This window comes from Phlebotomus papatasi, chromosome 1 (genome assembly GCF_024763615.1).
Source record: "Phlebotomus papatasi isolate M1 chromosome 1, Ppap_2.1, whole genome shotgun sequence".
Taxonomy (NCBI): Eukaryota; Metazoa; Arthropoda; class Insecta; order Diptera; family Psychodidae; genus Phlebotomus; species Phlebotomus papatasi.
In genome coordinates, this window is record NC_077222.1 from 83573718 (window position 1) to 83594913 (window position 21196).

Sequence of the window (21196 nt, forward strand, 5' to 3'; positions counted from 1 at the left end):
TAGTATTGAAAATATGGCACTTCAAACTTAGGATATCGATGCTTATATGCAGACTGTCCAAAATTATAAGCACTTCCCCTAATATATTTTTCTGTGTTTAAAATTTTAAGTTTTTCCTCTTTTACAAGAAAAATTTGTTGAGTATCCTACTTAGCGTGGTCTGTCATTTGACCGAGCGCACTAGGAAAAACCACAAAAGACGATCGCTAGGTTTAGTGTTAAATTAAAATAATGATTAGAATACATTCTCATCAGTTTCCCACTCAGCCGTCTCTCGGCTTAAGCCGTAACTCAAGAAGCAAAATAGCTGCCTTATAGAACCAAGTATTAGACAAGTCTTTTAGTGCACTTTTAAAAGACCTAAAGTGAAAATTTTCTGTTGAAATTTCCATAGCAGCTCTTAAGATCCTTAAGAGTGCGCCACTTTACTTATAGTAATCTCAGTGATGGAAGCAAGAGCGTTATAAGTAAATAAATAGATTTTTGGTTCTATAGTGCCTTACTTAGGGAATTCTACAAGACTATTTTAAGAAAAAATTGCTGCTTGGGAAGTTTGTCTAGGTTATAACGAGAGTTTGAATATGGTTCAAATTCGATCAGCAAATGTGTATTGAATATAATTTCAGCTGCATGAAACTGCCCATCCTCCCCAACAATTTTTCTAATTGGATTTTTTATCAAACAAAAATGCTGGTATAAAATGAAGTATACAAGAAGCAATTTTAAAATTGACTTTAGAAAAGCATTAGAAGGAATAATTCAAGGTTATTGAGGAATAGTTCTCCTTGAAAACCTCTAAAACAGAGGTGTGCAAGAAGCCGTTGAAACCGAATTAACGTCAAATGAAACATGTACGTCAATGGTCAAAACGCTACTATAACAAACTTATTTTGACGTTAATTCGGTTTCAACGGTTTCTTGCACACCTCTGCTCTAAAATATATACAAAAATATTTTTAGCAGGTAAAAGTAAAGTGGGTATAATAAACTAATTTTAATTATCTAAGATGATGGAATTATTCTAAATGTCGTGTAATATCATACAATATTTCAAGTAGCATGGTCGTATGGTTTAATTGATCTTAATAATATTTTATGTGTGATAGAATGTTCAACATTTAAGATTTTGCCATCAAATAAGATACAGTGAAAGAAAACCACCCCATAAACTATATACCTTCACACTAATGCGCGCCTTCTTGTCATTCTTAACACCCATAAATTCTCCTTAATTAAGATAAATGATCATCGTGGTATTTAATATATGGGATGAAAGGTAAACATAAAAAGAATATTGTGGAAAAGGTTGAGAATATTTTGGGATATACAAATTCAGGAATAAAAACACAAAAATTTACACTGTTACCTTCTTAGATGTTTTGGACTTTTTAACGATAGTGGCTGTAGCAAATCGTGGCTCGGCTGTCACGACAATGGGGCTCCTCTTTTGGGGTGCCATTGTTGGTGGTTTTGGCAGGGAGCTGGTTACTGGACGACATACACAAGTCAACATTTTTGCACTTCACCGTATTGCTTGTACTCCTTGTACTTTTGGCGAGTTGTTCGAAAATGAACTTTTCAGTATTCACTGATCCCTTCTTAAACTTTATCAGTCTGTCAATCTCATGCAGACGAGTATAATTTTGGACTGTCGTGAAATAATTTACGTGTAATTTGCTTCTCTTCGTGTGCTCACTAATGGAAATCGATTGAATTTAGTGTGTGCAAAAGGAGGAAAAAAAATTGCTGGTCTGGACATGGTGTGCTCAATGACCCCACGACTTGGACGCAACCCTCAATTCAGCGACTTGAGGTCTATTTTAATGGTAATTGCATTAAAGTTGAGATGCAAGAGTGGCAATGAAATGCATTGGCAAATTGTTCACAAGGGAATTTCATTTGGTCTCTTGATGAAATGTTTCACGAAAGACGGACAAAAAAAAAGAAAGAGAAAAAAATCCAGCATAATTGCCCAATTTCCGGCTCTTTTCTCTCATTGTAAGTTTCACACGAAAATTTTCATCGCATTTTATATGAATTAGACCAAAAATGAAAATGTATCTCCATGGTCAAATTGCCTTTCCATCATCATTACATAAAACGCTACCATATTATGCAATTGGCGTCTTTTAATTAATTCTTCACAAAAATTTTAAATTAGATCTGTTCATTAATAAAATTTCATTGTTTAACTTGTATCCCGTGCTTCTATTTGATACTCATATAGAAGACGGTATAACATAAAAAAGGCGTGACTGTAAAAAGTTTTCGCCAACTGCTTGAACTCACGAATTTTTTTATTTGTTCGATTTAGGGTAAAGTGATATAATTTGGAATTAGTGTTACAAGTTGGACATTTCGCCGGTACAAGTTGTACATGGATTTTTTCTTGATAAATACAGTGCAAAATTTGTTTTTAAGCACAAGGAACTAAATTATAAAACTAAAGCATTGAAATATACAAATAAAAATGAAGTACTAAATTTATCAAGACAAAAAGCCCCTCCAAATTGTACCATTGATTGTCCAATTTGTACCATTTTACCCTATTTATTTGTTTTCGTACATAAATCGCAAATTTCTCAAGAAAATTTTAAAACTACATATCTAATTTTAGGCCACGCCCCCTTTATCAGTTATGGTCCAGTCTAGCTTTTTTGTCACACAGTTTCCTAATTAGATAGTTTAGCGTAGGGGGAAGTAGGACACCTTTGAATTGGGGCAAATTTAAAAATGAGCTTTATCTCCTATTTATAACTGAAATGGACCTTACCGTGATATTGTTTAGCTTTACAAACCCATTTGGAAGCTAAATTACATTATAATAAGCCTTAATTTCTTTTAAAAATAAGAGAAAAAAATCATTTTCGAAGGTAAATCAATTCAAAGGAGCCCCACTTTCCCCTAACCCATGGAAAAAAAATAAAACTTCTATAGAAGTCTGAATAGTCAAAATAAGTTTTTTTGGGACACTCCTGACCCAAAGGTCCTTAAAGGGTTAAGTCATATGAAATATTTGTTAGATAATTGAAAGTACTGAGCTCGTTTTTTAAAAGCTACATGAAATTTTGAGTCCAGCATGATTTGGCACATGCGTTGGATGGGTCCCTGTTCGGTGTCCTGATTCTTTTGGACTTCTCGAAGGCTTTCGACAGTATTTCACATGAGCTGTTGTGCCACAAATTGAAACATTTATTTGGTTTTTCGGATGTATCTGTGAAGTTGATTGCTTCATACCTTACATCTCGCTCCCAATCTGTGAGGTCTGGTGGACAAATATCGGATGCGCTTGGTATTTCTCGGGGCGTCCCTCAGGGCTCAATTCTAGGACCCATCTTATTTTCACTTTTTATTAACGATCTTCCGCAAGTTCTCCGTTATTGCGGATATCACTTATACGCTGATGACCTTCAGGTGTACTGCTCTGGGGATCCGTCCCATTCATTTTACACATTTGAGGCCATCAATGATGATCTCTCAAGAGTTGGTCAATGGGCTGACTGCAATGGCCTTCTTCTTAATCCTGCTAAATCTCAAGCCTTAATCATTCACACCAGGTGGAGGAATCCTGAACCTCACCCAGTTTATCTCTCAAATGAGGTGATTCCTTTCACTTCAAGGGCCAGGAACCTGGGTATTATTTTTAATGAAACTCTGACATGGTCTGATCATGCGGCTGAGATTTGCAGGAAAGTTTTCCTCACTTTGCGCACTTTGCGACGCCTTCAGTCCTTCACGCCTCAGGGTACAAGGCTTCTATTAGTTAGAGCTTTAATTGTCCCTTTCTTCACGTACGGGGCTGAACTATTTTTCAGTGCTAACGTTGAAACACAGGCCCGACTGAATAGGGCATTCAACTCTTGTTTGCGGTATGTCTTCGGACTCCGAAAGTTTGATCATATTTCTCCTTGGGTGGATTCAATCCTTGGTCTTCCTCTGTTTCCTTATCTGGAGACTCGTGCTGTAGACTTTATCTCACGGTTACTATGTGTTGGTATGCCACGGTATCTTGCGGAGCTTGTGGTGGCTGGATCATCAACTAGGGCTTCGTGTCTCCGTGTGCCCAGTTCAGGTTGTCGCATTCTCCGCGACTCCCTATTTGTTGAGGGAATCGTTCTTTGGAATAATTTACCTCGCGAGCGGAAGAGGGAGCTTATCCTTAGATTTGTTGGTGCCGCGCGCTCCTCGTGCCCCACATGAGCCTTTTTTTTTCTTCTTCTGCTTTTTTTTTCTAAATTTAAAACTTCTTAAATTTTATGAAGCTAAGCTAATTGTATAGAGGACAGATTGTCCTATTCTTTATCAATAAATTGAATTATCAATAAATTGAAATTTTCTGTCTGTATAAAGCTAATGTAGGAGTGGTTTATTTTTTTATCTTAGATTCTTTACAATCTTCTGATAGGCAGACTGTCCTGGCCCATTCCGCGATTCACATTATAAAAACCAATTTGCTAATGAAATTGAAAATTTTGTGTTTAGTTTCTTGTAACTTTAGAATGGGGCGTGGCCTAAATTAATTGTTGATAGTAGCTCTTACAGGTTGGAAGATAGAAACTTTTTGGAAAGGGATCTACAAAATAGTTACGGCGGTGAATAGAGGAATGTCATAAACGGTTAATTGACGGGATAAAATTAGCGCTGTTATAAATAATTTGGATAGTATATTTCTAGCATACTTCTTTGTAAAACACGTACAATTTACAAAATTATTCCAAACCTGAAAAGATTAACTTGGTTTTTTTTTCTTAGAGTTAATCCAAAAAAAAAAACGGAAATTGATTCAACAACAGTTAAATATGTTATAAACTGTGCTTAAACTTTGGCCCATCTGTCTTTTCAGTGTCTTAGCAACTTTTGTTCCAAAGTTTCTATTTGTTGCTGTTTGAAGGTATATAAAAAGTTTCCCAATTCATGCAGACATATCCAACACCGTCTCAAAAGTGAACGAGATTGGTAGAGATGACTGAGTAAGTAAATAAAGGGATGAAGAAAAAAAAAACTCTGTCAACAGACTCGAGAGTCCTCAATGAAATCCTTGGATAAATGAATGAGAGTGTATGTATCTCATTAAAAATACGAGACGATTGAGCTGAATAAAAAAGTACCGTGTGCATATAGAGGAAGACAAAAAAACAAGATTTATAAATTTATGTTTTCTTCTCTTTAGAGAACTGTACTCTGTGTACATAAATATTTTTCACTTTTCTACCAAAATACTTCTCTTAATTCTTATGTCTGTGTCAACAATTTCCGCAGTTTTGCCTTCTGGCCAGGAAAGCAAATTTTGTGGGTGTGTATGTGTGAAGGACGGAAAATTGAATGTGAAAAGATATTTTTTTCTTCTCTAGAGCAACCACCAGAAAATAGGAGAGACTTGTGATTATTTCACTTTATTGGTTTTTTGGACGTATAATATTTTGTAATTAAAATGCCTCAAGCATTTCATTTTCTCTTTTCTCAATGTGCTTTTCTCCTCATAAAGAGCTTTCCACCAACATCAGATGATGAGAAAATCACATGGGGAAAATTATCTGCAACACATTGTGGAATCACACACTTTTCTCCTATTCTTTCTTTTTTTTTCTTCTGGTCTTGGCAAATGGGATCTTCATTTTTACGGCCTTAGCAAAATTACCAGCCCCTTTCATTTTTCATTTTCACCCATGAAGAAAAACAACTTTAACACTTAAAATAAATCATTTATTATGTGTGGTTTTTCACTTGGTTTTACACTCTTTTAATGCACAGATTTATTTTTCTGATGCATAAAAAGATGCCTTTTTTAGTATGTGTAATAACAGTCTCTAAAGTTTTTATTCATGAACACATTATATTTTTCTATACAATTTTCAGGAAAGTTTATGCAAATATTTTCTTGAATATGAAAGTCATGAATATTTCTCTATTTAAAATAGTTGAAATAATTATCTCAGAATTCAAAAAGTCTTGTGCAGTTTTTGTACGCTATTTTATTAAATAGAAAGCTTAAGAAAACATAACGATCGTACGATATAATGTGATAAATTAAATTAAAAATTTTAAAATGAGTTTAATTTCTTTTAAGAGAATGTAGAAATTAGATTTTTCAGTTTTATTGCATAAGATTTAAGTTTTTGTTTGCGATATAATTTATTAAATAGGAATGAAACGCTCTTATAGGGGAAACTGGGGCAGTAGTAAACACGATTTAGTTGTAAAAGCTACATGAATGTATGTCGACCATTTCTTCAGTGAACAAGAATTCTTCTATGCTATGGTTTCTATCTTATCAAAAAAATCACAATGTTACAACTATAATAATGCTGGTACTACATTCCATGAAGGAACAAGGCCTTCCCGCAAGGGATTTCTAGACATGCATTATTATTTTTTCTTGTACGGGATGAGGTTGTCAAGACACATGCCCCGTGGAATCAAGTGCAGTGAAAAATTCCTGGTGACCTAAAGCGGATTCGAACCAGGGACACTTGCAACATAGAGCGAGTGCTCTACCACTTGACCCATTGAGTGCCCAAATGTTACAACTACCCCATTTTAACTACTGACTTAGTTTCTCCTAAGCTTTTGATAGATTGTACTCTTTTTCTAGGCATTCTTAAAATGTTTACAAATTCAATATTAGGGGAAAATCGGGAAAATCGTTTTGAACTTTTAACTTTTAATAGAGTCGGCACACATTCCAAATTGCATGTGGTTGAATGGGTTGAAGTTTGTCAAATAAAGACCGGTGGTATAAGGTTCGACCGTTTATAACTCTAAAGAAGTTAGGTTGTCTGGGGAATGTAATCTTTCTGCTAAAAGATCCCTAGAATAGCTACAATATAATAAACTTACGAATTATTCCAGAGCTCACTCTTGAAATTCGGTTTTTGGATTTTAGCACCCTTGTGGTTTTATGAACTTATGATATTTTAAAGTATTTAACGAGACTTTCACTTACGTCATCGATGTAGACAAGCTCCTGAAGATATTTGTACATCAGGACTTTATAGGCCCTCAACCAGTCTTCGGAATTGAAAGAGAATTGCAGAAGAATTACTTCCAATATTAGTAGTAGAGCGCAAAACAATTTGTAACAAAACTCAGACTAAAACTGAGGGAATTATAGGAATACGCACAAGATATTGGCTAAACTCATATATCTGGGTGAATTTAGGTAGGGTTGTAGACGTTCACCTCAATATACAGAGGTTGTAAAAAGAATATAAAACCAGTAGGACACTTTTTATGTTATTGTCACGAATACTGTTACAAACAAGGTTACAAATCCTTAAGCCAGAGAATTAGGATTTAAAAAAAACGTAGACATTTGAGAATATTAAGGGTCCCCTTACCCTGTGTCAGACGGGGTATTTCTCCTGAAACTGAGCCTTACTATATTGTAATTAAGCCTTATGCCCTAGACACATTTACGACTTAAGCCGAGAGACGACTTAGTGGAAAATGATGGAAATGTAGTTTGACCATTATTTCTAATATAATTACTCTAAGCCGTCTCTCGGCTAATCCTCAGGTCTATCAAGGCCCTTACAATAGGTCTGAGAAGCTAAATTATATCAGTGGAAATTTTCGGATGGAAGCTCCGTCTGGACGCGGCAATTCAAACTGTGGAGTCTTGCACCCAAAAGATAAAAAAAAAACTCACTCTTCTCCAGAGCTTTCGACACGCTCTGTGTCTTCTTCAGTGGCTGGGGAAGAAGGTTTTATTAGGAAACCTTTAAGAAATTAAATTATATCATGATAAGATCTAGCTCCATTGAAAAACAGGAGAAAAAGCTCAAATTTAAAGGCGCCCCATTTCAAAGTTGCCCCACTTCCCCTTATGGCTATTTGAGGATATATTTTTGAAAACGCATTATCTCAGCATATGGGGCGGTAAAACCGTAAAACAGCAAATCGATATCTTACGCCCTAAACACTTACGAATTAAGCCGAGAGACGGCTAAACGGAATTATATCAAAATAATGATCAGTTTACATTTCCATCAGTTTCTGACTAATCCGTCTCCCGTCTTAATCGGTGAAACGGCTCAGTTAATCGGAAATTGATGGAAATTTAGTCAAATCTTTATTTTCATTATAATTACTTAGGATCGTCTTCCGGCTTAAGTCAGAAGTGTGTCTAGGGCATTATAATTGAACAAGAAAATTAAAGTTTTTGAGAATTGCATAATTACTGAATTATTACTAGATTATCAAAGTCTGAACCTCCAAATTGGTTTGTCTGGGAGCATGGTAAGGAACCTCCACGCGTATTTAGGGCTAATATTTAGGACTAAATCGGTGCTCCTGGACAATCCTTTGGGATTGACTAATCCTTCCACCACGAGGCTAAAAATAGTGTCTAAAAATTTGCACGCAAAACCTCAAACACAATATAAGTGAAACCCTGCATTTTTTGCGGTGATGACCACACTAAACACACAAAGGCCCTTCTTAGGGCCACTCCTCAATATTATTTCGATTAATGTTGAGGGTCTATCGACGACCAAAGAAGATATTCTTTGCGAATTTTGTGTTAAGTTTGAATGTGACGTTATTTGTCTCCAAGAAACCCACAGAGGCCCTACGCAAAGACGACCAAAGATCAATGGTATGAAATTGGTGATTGAGAGACCCCACGATAAGTACGGCAGCGCGATTTTCGTAAAGTCGGACGTTGATGTCAAGTCGGTGGCCCTTACTGACTGCGACGATGTTGAGATCCTGACAGTGAACTTTGAAAAGTTCTCAGTTTCATCAGTCTACAAGCCCCCTGGGACATGTTTTCGATTTGAAGAACCGAATAACTTTGGGAATTCTAATGCCCATTTTGTTCTCGGGGATTTTAATTGTCATAACATCCTATGGGGCTACGGCAAAAACAGTGATGATGGGGATGCATTGGAGGAGTGGAGTGAAAGCAAGGGGTTGACACTAATACATGATGCCAAATTACCAGCATCATTCAACAGTGCAAGATGGCAAAGGGGTTACAACCCTGACCTCATCTTTGTTGATGAAAAAATAGCTCCCTCTTGCTGCAAAAATGTTTTGCCACCCATTCCCCATACGCAACACAGACCTATCATGTGCCAATTGTTTGCTGCGATTAAGCCTAGAGAGGTGCCTTTTCGCCGAAGGTTTAACTTCTCTAAGGCCAATTGGAACAGGTTCGCATCGGACGTGGATCTCAGCTTAGGGGACATCGAACCAACATCTGAGAACTATGACCGGTTTGTGGAAGCAGTAAAGAAGGTGTCACGGAGGCACATTCCAAGAGGGTGTCGTACTCAATACATCCCAGGTTTGTCCTCTGAGATATCCAACATTATGTCGGAATACAGAAAGTCTTTTGAGGCTGATCCTTTCAGTGACGCCACATTAGAGCTTGCTAATGTATTGACCGACGCCGTTGCTGAGAGTAGACGGGAACGGTGGGTGTCAATCGTTGAGAGTATGGATTTGTCAAAAAATAGCCACCGAGCTTGGCGACTGATCCGACACCTCAACAACGACCCTACCTCCGTCAAAACTCTCCCTCAAGTGACTGCTAACCAGATCGCTCATACGTTGCTTATGAATGGAAAAGTAGGCTCTCGTTCTGCGAAGCCAAAGTTTATTAGAGATCCCACTACAGAGGTTCAACACCTTTCTGCACCATTTCGTGTAGATGAGCTTGTTTTGGCTGTCAAGTCGATGAAGAATAAGAAAGCGGCAGGCTATGATGGCCTGTATTCAGAACAAGTAAAGAGTTTTGGGCCCAGGACTATTGACTGGCTCCTTAAACTTTTCAACTACTGTTTATCATATCGCAAGATACCGAAGGCATGGCGAAAAGCTCACGTAGTGGCGATCCCCAAACCTGGAAAAGACATTAACGACCCAAAAAGCTACCGACCTGTCTCACTTCTCTGTCATCTCTTTAAAGTCTTTGAGAGAATGCTGTTGAATAGGATTTTAACTGTCGTAGAGGAAAAGTTGATCAGCGAGCAAGCTGGATATCGTCCAGGAAAATCCAGCTCAAACCAAGTCTTAAACCTGACTCAATTCATTGAAGATGGTTTTGAGGAAGGTAAGATTACTGGTGTTGCTTTTGTTGACCTCTCGGCAGCCTTTGATACAGTAAATCACAGAGTTCTTCTAACCAAATTCTACAAGCTTACATCTGACTACGGGCTCACACAAATGATCGGTACTCTTTTACAAAACCGTCGTTTCTTCGTTGAGTTTCGTGGTCAAAAGAGCCGATGGCGACTGCAGAAAAATGGCTTACCACAAGGTAGTGTTTTAGCTCCCATGCTATTTAACATCTACACAAATGATCAGCCATTGCCGTCTCCATCAAAAGCCTTCCTTTACGCGGATGATCTGGCCTTGGCTGTAAAAGCGTCTACATTTGAAAATGTGGAAGCCCATCTTCAAACCAGCCTTATTGAACTTTCAAAGTTCTATAGGGAAAATCAGTTAAGGCCCAACCCCTCGAAAACAGAAGTGTGTTGTTTTCATTTGCGCAATAGGTGGGCAAAAAGACGACTGAATGTGGAGTGGGAAGGAAGAACTTTGAATCATAATTTCACACCCAAATATCTCGGAGTCACCCTTGATAGATCTCTAACGTATAAAACCCACTGCAATAACATAAAGGACAAAGTAAAAACGCGTAACAATTTACTACGTAAACTTGTAAATACTCAGTGGGGCGCTCAGCCGAAAGTGCTACGCACTTCTGCTCTAGCTTTGTCATTCTCCGCAGCGGAGTACGCGGCTGAGGTATGGGAGAGATCGGCACATGCAAAGAAAGTGGACATCGCTCTTAACGATACCGCGCGCATCGTCACAGGGTGTCTAAAAAGCACCCCGGTAAACAAATTATATCCGCTAGCGGGAATTGCTCCACCACAGGTCAGGAGACAAGTGATTTCCAGGAAGGAAATGTGGAAGGCTTCTACAGAGCCAAGACATTTACTCTATGGTCAGGTAAGAGTACGACAGCGACTGAAATCTCGCAAGAGTTTCAGTCAAACTGTTACGTGTCTCGAAGCAACGCCGGAGGAAGCAAAACTTAGTCTGTGGAAGAATACCTTCCCTCCAGATTTTGTTGAGCCCAAGGAAAATCTCCCTCCTGGTGGTGACCAAGACTGGAAAACTTGGAGAGCGCTAAATCGTTTGAGAAGCGGAGTTGCGCGGTCAAGGGATAACAGACGGCGATGGGGTTTCTTGGAAGGAGACGTTCTGTGTGACTGTGGGGTGGTTCAAACTACTCCCCACTTATATGTTTGTCCACTAGCTCCTGTATCATGTGAGACAGGAGATTTGATGACGGCTAATTCAGCCGCTATTGACGTGGCCCGTTTCTGGGCAAGACATGTATAAGTATTTTTATGCCTCGACTCGATTAATAATAATAATAATTGGTTTGTCTAAAGTTCCGGGTTGTCAAAAATTCTCAATTTTTCCCTATAGGGGAATATGCTCTCCCGTCGAACGGTCATGCCCTCGAATAATTTGAATTTCTTTTGTTTTTCGTAAGAGATTTACACTAAATTATCATGGAATTATCAACAATTGATGATAAGCCGTCTACTATTTAATACAAATGTGTAAGTCACCTAGGAAAACTAAACGAATATTCATATTATTCGAAAGAATAAACGTTCGAAGGAAGAGTACTTTCCCCTAAATCTCTTACGAAAAACAAAAGAAATTCATATTATTCAAAGGCATGAACGTTCGGAGGGAGAACACTTTCCCGTACTCGCATCTTATTATTATTGAAATGCATATAAACCATGGTTAGAACCAGGGGGGGGTGACATTAGCTCTGAAAAATGCGACCGATTTTAGTGTAATTTTTTCCCTGTTTTCGTACATATTTCACGAGATATCTCCAAAACTACGTAGGTTGCCAATTTAGGGTTTTCGGTTGCCTCTTCGTTATTAAATTGGCTTTTATTTTGTATTAGTATTTTTTGCTAATTCATTCTACAATGACAGGAAACAGCTAATAAACTCAAAAGTTTTTTCGGCTCGCTAGAATCATAGGAACATAGGAAATGTCATACCCCTGGTTAGAACCTATAGGAAAAGGTTAGATTTCGCTCTCTTATCACAGAAGCTGAAATTATCACTGATCTCAACTAACTTGTCATAATTTAGTGCAGGAGAATGAAAATCTGATGGAAACTCAGTATTCTTTTTTCATTTTTTGCTCTCTTCAGCTCTTTGCATCTGCGTAGAGATATATGTATAATGAGACTTAGACACGGAAGGTGGCAAAAATTCAATGAAAAAAATTGCATAAAATATTCCATGGATTTCCATCAGCCTCATACGGTGGAACATATGAAAAACTTCAGCATTGCATTAAAGATGAAATCTGTCTGACAATGAAACATATATACATAATTTCTTTTTCATCTCCATACTTCAACTGGGTATTTTCTTTCTCCTTATGTCTTTCCGTATGAGTTTTTTTTTTGGACATTCTGAAGGAAAATGTTCTATTTTTCTTCCTTACGGAGCTGTAGTGGGAAAAATGTGGAAAAATCTTCCTTAAGGATACAAAAACGAATAAGCATTGGGGGATTCAAGTCTGAAGAAAAAGCGTATATACACATTACACATATAAATATATATACGAATGGGTAAAGGAAAACACAGTGTCTTAAACGTCGAGAAAATTGTCATAGGGAACACCATTTACACTGAATGTCGTCATGATATGGGAAATGGGATTTGTTTGGAATTCACCCAGTTCTATATGATAACTCCTCCGAAAGTCATCCTGGGATGTTCCTTTTTCTTCCCATTTCACCCAACAAAGTAGAACGGAATGTGAAATGGCAAAAAGAATTCCCATGATAAGAGGGAAAAGTATTTGTAGGTGCACAGTGCAACAAGTAGTTGATGGACTAACCCAACATTTTGTTGCTCACCCCTCCTTCAAAAGATTTCTCTCCCTTGGGATGAGAAGTTGAAATTCGTATCGATTGTGTGAGCTTTTTTTTATCTTTCCTCCACTCAACAATTCTTTATACAGTGTTTATTTCCACTTTCTGCATCACCATGGTGAAGCTTCTTTTATATATATGCGTGTGTTTGGCTTTTCCCCTAAAACTCTCACTCTTCTTACGTTTACCCTGAAGCATATAAAAGAAAAAAAAAGTTTACCTCAAATGTAGCCACTAAAGTACCCATCACTTGTGGGAAAACCATTTCTTTTCACCATTTATTCAGTTGCCTTTTCAGATCACTTCCCCCATTCTTAAAAAGGTCGATTCGAGAAATACAACACTTTAGATAGTTTCACGTTCTAGAACGGACATTTATGGGAAAAGTTTGACAAGATCCCTGAATTTGAATGTATAACCCTGAGGATAATAATAAAAGCAAAATGGTCGAATTTCAAATAATTTCATTTATCTTTACACTAGAAAAAAAAGTTTACAATTTGAAGATTTTTTTTGCTGTAAATTTACAAAATAGGGTAAGATGAGGTAATTTGGAATTGTGTCTAATTTGGAATTTTGAGATTTCCTAACAGTCTTAGATGGCAAAAGGAAAAAAAAACAACGAAGAAGTACTCTCAAATGTAAAGCCTTGTACTTCTTTATGGTTTCCTTTTTCTCTTTGACCATCTGAAACAGTGAGAAAATATCAAAATTCCAAAATAGACATGATTCCGAATTGCCTCATCTTACTCTAAATCTGAGTATAAAGTTATGATTGTAGGACAGCAATTCTATATGACTAAATCTCAATTTTAAATTTAAAAGAAATCTGATTATAAAAATTTAATTAAAATAATTATGATGATCCAGATCTAATTGGAATTTTGATATTTTCTTATTTAAAACAGCAAAAAAGTCACGAAGAAATACTCTTGAGTACAGGGCTTGTACTTCTTCGTGATCGCTTTTCTATTTGCCTATCTTCAACAGTGACGAAATCTCAAAATTCCTATTTAAGTCCAAGTTAAGGTCCATATAGGGTAGTTCAGGTTCAGACCAGACATTCATGACTTTTTGAAAATGTAAATATTGCGATATTAAATTCATATGTGCAAAAAGTATTAATATGGCAATATTTAGAATTTCAGACAACGTGAAATATCGCATAAACTAATTTAGAGTACGGACAACTTTAGTATAACGTAGAAGCTAGAATGATTAGGTAACGGATAGGGCATTTTAATATATAAACTCTCTATTTTTCTTAGTTTTCATTTATAGACGATACAGAGTAAGGGAGACTGGGGCAAAAAGTCACAAAACGGATATTTTATTTTTTTACAAGCTACCCGAGCATCACCAAAATTTCTAATTAGCATAGTTTTATAGGAAATTTACCACTCTACAACTCTGTGAAAGTCATTTTCTTCTATTGTGTAAGGAAATATATTTATCGAGCCGTTTTCTAAAAGATAATTTTGTGATCATTCTCAAAAATGCTGGGGCAAATAGTATCAGGCATAAGATACTATCACACTTTGATTCGCTTTATTACGGGATTCCGTAAATTTAAGTAAAATACCTAGATTACATATTTTCATAGGAAATTTATTCTTCTACACCTTTGTAAAACACCGTTTTTTTCTATCTGAGCGAGAAAAGCGCATTTTAAGCTATTTTACAAAAAATACACAAAAGACTGCAAATCGTTTGACCAATGCAAACAACAAGCGGCGAGACATGATAATGACGTTTCCTTTCGCCGTGGGACATCAGAAATTGTTTCGGTTTTTGTTACTTTTTGCTCCATAGCTTTTGTTACTTTTTACCCCAAGTGGTCATTTTTAATAAAAGGATTTCTGGAGAAAAGAATCTTTGCAAAATTCTAAAATAGATAGCGGATTCGTATTCAAAGAATATCCAGATAATTTGGGAAATATTCACCAGTGCATCAAATTTAATATAAGTAGGTAATAATTGATATCTTCTGCTCGGAAAATATTTCAAAAATAGGGCTAAAAATTTCGATATTTTTTATTTTCTAAATTCCTTGTTCAAATTCTAACAAACTTACTACATTGAAGAAGACCTATGGAGGCTATCTATGGAAAAAAAATTTAAGCCGTTATCTTATTTATCTTGAAAGATATTGAATTTTAAAATTTTCAATTTGTGACTTTTTGCCCCAGTCTCCCCTATATATTATTATTGAATTGATAAGTTTAGAGATGCCAGACATACATTTTTATTTCTGAAAAATATAGAAAATTACAAATTTTACATCTTTTTCAAATGAGTTTTATAGGAACTGCTTTCTATGTGTAATCATTATCATTTTTGTGCTAAATACATTAAATACTTTTTTGGCAAAAATTTTAAAATGAGTGCACGGTATTAATATCAACCTATATTTTCAAATAGTCATCTAAATAGCCTCTACACACTAAAGAATTTTATGTCCATATTGAATCAAATTCCCTTATGGCCTCTACACACTAGAGATATTTATGTCCATAGTTTTTCCTACACAAGCGTAGGGAATTTGCTCCAATATGGACATAAATTTCTCTAGTGTGTAGGGGCCATTATGTAGGAAAAACTGTTCAATATGGACATAAATTTGTCTAGTGTGTAGAGGCCATAAAAGAAACTATCCAGCGAGCATCAAATGCTAACCGATTTCAATTCAGCTGAAAACAAATATATTGTCAGCTGAATTCTGCTAATCTTAAAATGATTCGTGAGGCAGTGCCATTCCCATTTTTTGGTTGCCACTTTTTCTTCGAGAACTGCTAACGGGTTAGCGTATCCTTGCTGATCGACTCAGCAAAAATATATTGAAAACGCTATTGTTTTCAGGGCCTAAAAAACTACATTTGCCTAAAATTGCTCCATCATCCCCTATGTCAAAAGTGGTTCAAAAAGATGGAAAGAAAACAAAAAATACAATTATTCGCTCTATGAAAGAAAAACAGAAAATTTTGAAAATACTAGAAGCTAATAAATTAATTAAATTTTTGTTATTTATTATTTTCCTAGCCTTAAAACTGTTCGTTGTTTGTTTTCGATTAAAGAAAACTTTTTCTCAAAGAAGGTAAAACCGATGCTGGGAAATCTTTCCTAAGAGGATACCACAAACGATGTGTTTTTGGCATGTCTAAACCAAAGTTATATTGGAGAGTAAATTAATTTGGTGTTTCCATGCTGTATTTTTTTTGCTTTGTTTGGTGTGTTAAAAGGAAAATTTTGAAAGTTTATTTTCCATATTGCATTCACTTTGAGTGTGTGTATGAACAGTTGAACAATGCAACATCTACATTCAATGATTATGTTGAATTTTCCCACACTATATACATCATTTGACAAACTTTTGCGATCTTTCCCAGCCCACCACCATTCATGGACAAGCATTCATACGCTGCTTTGGCCACATAAACAATAAATTCAATTTAAGCGACTGTTACAATATTTTGCCTCTTCTCATTCTCTCCACTGGGGTGGAAAATGTGCAAAAACCTATTTTACATCTAACATTTGTAATTAAACGATTTAATTTTGAACATAGTGAATAATTAATTTGTCACCATTGCGTGAATGTTGAAGGTATGGGGTGTGTAAAGTTTACACAATGTGGGAGTTTAGTTGGATCGTTGGATGGCAAAATTATTCACCCAAAATACTATTTTATATGTATATTTGAATATATATAATATATTATATATATAATTGGTGAAACTTTATGAAATTGCTCACCACTTGCAAAGATGGGGCGGAAAACACGATGACTATGAAGCAGATGCTGCAATTTTCAAATATATCCACCCAAATTCCCCTACCTTCTGCCGGAAGAGGGTTGGTTCCCAGTAAAATATACTTGAATGTGGCACGCGACTAAAAAGTCATGTAATTTTGTCTTGTGCTTACACATTTGACATCCCAACTGAATGACTCTCACAATTCACCCCCCAAAGTTAAGAAGAGCTTACATCACAAAAAGCACAGGCTGCGAAAAGCTCCTAAACAATCCCTCTTTTACAATGAATACAAATTTCCCACAGGGAAACATACATATTATTGGGTAGGGAAGGTTGGTTATGGGGTCCCTTTCAATTGAGCATTACTTGAAATTTAAATGTTTAAAGTATATAAACTTTTAACTCAAAATCCCTTTTCTCCCTATCACTTTTGCAGAATTCAACCATGCGAATGAGATTCTCCGGAAAATTTGAAGTTCTATCCACATTCTTTTTTTCACGTATCATATTTTGTATCACAGCAAAAAATCATACCCTTTCTGTTATGTCGTTTTTTGCCTACACTTTCCACCCTCTCTGTCCAATCAATTGGGAAAAGAGATAGAACTCGTGTTATCTCACCGGAAAATAGCCAGAAAACCCAACAGAATGCATGAGGAACGAAAATGTTGACATGCTGCCTGTCAATGTGAAAAACGGTAGTAATATCTTGCATAGATTTCAACATATAAGTTCTTTTTGCAAGTTTAAGATTGGTATATTATTAGGTTGAAGTGGGGCACCTTTGAATTAGAGCAGCTTTGGAATTGGTATTTTATCTCCTAATTTTAAATGAAATTGAGCATTATTATAATATGTCTTAGCTTCACAAATTGTTTCTGAAGCTAAATTATATCATGACATAGTCCAGTTTAATTTTAAAATAGGAAAAAACGCTTTATTTTAAATCTGCCCCAATTCAAAAGCGCCCCATTTCACCATATTGTCTGATATGTCATAGGGGGATGTAGGGCACTTTTGATTGTGGGGCACCATTGAAATTGGGATTTTTCACCTATTTTTAAATAAAATTGAGCCTAATCGTGATATAACTTAGCTGCACAAACAGATTGAGAAACTAAATTACATTTTGATATGGCTTAATTCCATTTAAAGATCGGAGAAAAATCCGAATTTCTGAGCTGCTCCGCATTCAAGACTGACCCCCTACCCCTAGTCCCTCTTTTATAATTATAATCAAATACAATTGATTATAATTTAATAAAAAAGTGTTGTAAAAACCAACAAATGTTTGCCAAAAAGGTCCATTTTAGATATTATATCGGGAATATCAAATAATCTTGTTAAAAAGATATTATTTGTTAATGTTGCATATATCTAAACAAACCTAAATAAACTAATAACACTTAAGAAAAAAAGCCAAATAGGCTCATCGATTGACCTAACCGGAGGTAATCTCTTTTTGAAAAACTTTCTAAAAGTAATTGTCCTAGATTAGAAAAATACAGTAATTTTTAAATAAATAGGAAATTCAGTTAGGATATGAACTACTAAAAAATCGCACATTGAAAATGTTTCCAATTTGTTGCAACTTCTAAAGGGGCGTGACCTAACTTTATTGATGGATCTCACCAAGAGTTTTAGCATTTCTGGGATAGATCTCTTTTCACAAAAAAAGTTCTATTCTGTCAAATCTACAGCTATCAGTAACAGCGCAAAAAATTATCTAAACATCTCATGACAAATTATTTTAATTCATGACTTTTTACAGAAATTATGACATTTCAACGTAATCAATATACAAAATTTAGTAGGGAATGTTAGAAAAAAAAACAAAGAAATATTGCAAATTTTTATAGACAATAATGGATATAAAATTACACAGAAAGTAAAATTGATAAAAGTATTCGATGAAGAATTTCAGAAACACACACTATCGTCGTATCGTTTTACTAAGGGGCGTGGCCTATCGTTCATTTTTTGTGGGATGATATAGGGTGACGTGTGGTATTTCTGGACAAGGTGCTTTTCGGGACATAATATTGGTATTTTGGGTGGGACACATCAAAAATCCTATAAAAGTTTGTTTTCTAATTATTTTTAAGTTCTATATGATTAAGCTCTTTACGTATCACATAAACATAAAACCTCTGAAATTTTATTTAATTTAAAGCGTGAAAAACGCGTGAATTGTAAGTGTCACAATCCACTTTGCACAAAACCATCAATGTGGTCAATTTTGCAGATGTCACCACAAACAGTGCTTAGGTTTTTTTTCGATTTAAGTCACTTCACAAGTGAAATTTAAACAAAATTTTTATGAAAGATTGAAGTTTAGACCTTCTACTTAAAGGTAAAAAATCAGGCTCGGTGAAATTTATTTGCATAATAGCGATTTTTGTCTGTCCCGAAATATACCACTCTTACTTCTTTACATTTTTTGCTATTATCTATAAAAAATGATGCATTTTTCAACATTTTTCGATAAGAATCTTATTCTGTATAGCATAAGGAACATAAATATTTGTATCAACAAAGAAAAAAAAAATATTTGAGAAGTCGTTAAGCTGTTTGAAACTTGAAAGTGTTAAAAAATGTCCCAAAATACCACACGTTACCCTATTTCATGCCCCGTTTACATGATTGCAAGGAAAATAGTCCTTTAGTGAAATTCAAGAAATCGAATATTAGCGCTGGGCTCATTTACGACTTAAGCCGAAAGACGGCTTAACGTACTTGTAATCAAAATAATGTTTACACTAAATTTGCATAAGTTTCCTACTAACTACGAGTTAGCTGAGAGGCAACTTAGTCAGAATCTGATGGAAATCTAACCTAATCATTACTTCAATTATAATTATGTTAAGTCGTCTCTCGGCTTAAGCCTTAAGCGTGTCTAGCGCATAACTCTCTGTAAAATTTAACATTTTTTCACATCAAACTAATTTTATATTTAAAGTCAAAACTTTAACTTGGCTAAGCTCTATCCCTAGCATAGCGTTACCCCTATTTCAACTGACTGTGCATGTGATGGAGCAGGGTAAAAAAAGCCAGAATTTTCTGAAGTGTGATGGTATTTTTTAAGGGTCGAAAAGTAGCTCTGTTGTAAGCCAGTTGCATTACATGAAAGAGGGAGAGTGATTCCCTGGAGCATGATAAAATCTATGGGGGTGCTAAAGTGGCGGATGTCGTTGGAAGGCAAATTTCACAAACTGTGACACACACATGTCCGGCACTGAAGATAAAGAATCAGTCAGGAGGACAGAGAGGAGTCCGACAAATGGTTAGAAAATTTGTCCCAAAATGAGGAAAACTCCCATCCATGTTAGACTCACATATGCGGTGCTGAGAGTGAAAAGTCTAATTAATGCGGGCGAATATTGTACGGTGGGGTGCTAAAAGGTGGGTTTGTTGAAAATCTCACAGCCACTACAGTAAGGTACATGTATTTATTATATAGTTAGATGAACATCCATTAATTCCAAGTTGCCCTGAGTGACACAGAGAGTGTTGAATGAGGAACACAGTTGTTGGTGCGAAAGAGAACTCAAAGATACAAATGACTTCTTGTATATATGAAAATTGCATGGTGCATATTTGTAGGAAATTATTTTAATTCGTGTTTGTTTGGTTTACTGGAAAATTCCCTACAAATCATTCATATTACAATTCTGTTGAGATACACATGAGTAAGAAGAAAAAAAAACTTGAGTGATATAGCTTTTAGAATCCATTTAAAGCTGGAGCTCTGGAAATTTTTCATTAGTAGGTAGTTGGTGCTAAATTGCCTATTTATTATTAATAAATTTAGTCTAATTATAATTTTCATTTCAGCAATATTCTCTCAATGAAAAATCAATCAATTTTTCAGCATTCAGTTGAAACTTGAATACATTTTCATTAATTGGAATACAATATCATGGTGAAAACATTTCACTCAATTTTGAGGGGCATAATACAAATTGTCATCACTAATTGTCTTAATTATAAACTCATTAAAAAAATAATTAAATTGAATAATAATTTAATAATTTTTTTTAATAAAACACATACATTTGTGCTAAATGAATCAAAAAGATAGATTAATCTCACTTTTAATAGTATAATCTTGTGCACCCGTAGGATTCTAATTTAAAGGTCATTAGAGAAAAGCGTTGAACAGAAGTTCTCCTGAAATACTTTCCAAGTCATGATATCCCAAATTTTCCTCAAAATGCTATGAGAGTGTAAAGTGTTCAGAAGGGTGTAAATGGAACAAAAGTTCTAAATGGAATGTAAGAGATATTCGTGGAATTTCATACTTCCAACATCACACCCATAGAGAATGTGTGAAGAAGCCAAATGTCCATTTTTCTCATTAGCTTGATGATTTACAGGTGTCACAAAGAATGTTATCCAATGACTCTTGGGTTTATGATATTTGGACTCTTGGTGAGTTAAGTGCAATAAAATGAGCAAGATATTGTGGCAAGTAAATAAATATTTATTGATGAAACTTAGACAGAA

At 35.4% G+C, this 21196-nt stretch overlaps 1 protein-coding gene across 6 annotated transcripts in view; it reads right to left on the bottom strand.

Annotated features, from left to right (window-relative positions):
* The window catches only part of LOC129810416 (apoptosis-stimulating of p53 protein 2), a 188766-nt gene that overhangs the window by 53344 nt on the left and 114226 nt on the right, over window positions 1-21196 (bottom strand). For 2 of the 6 annotated variants that reach the window (XM_055860876.1, XM_055860878.1), the window contains exon 2: window positions 1367-1695. The exons of 3 other annotated variants lie outside the window; for them this stretch is intronic. In XM_055860876.1, the coding sequence (XP_055716851.1) occupies window positions 1367-1513 (147 nt within the window). In that variant the 5' untranslated portion in view covers window positions 1514-1695. The remainder of the gene's footprint in view (window positions 1-1366; window positions 1696-21196) is intronic. One more of the 6 variants, XM_055860877.1, reaches the window with a different exon arrangement.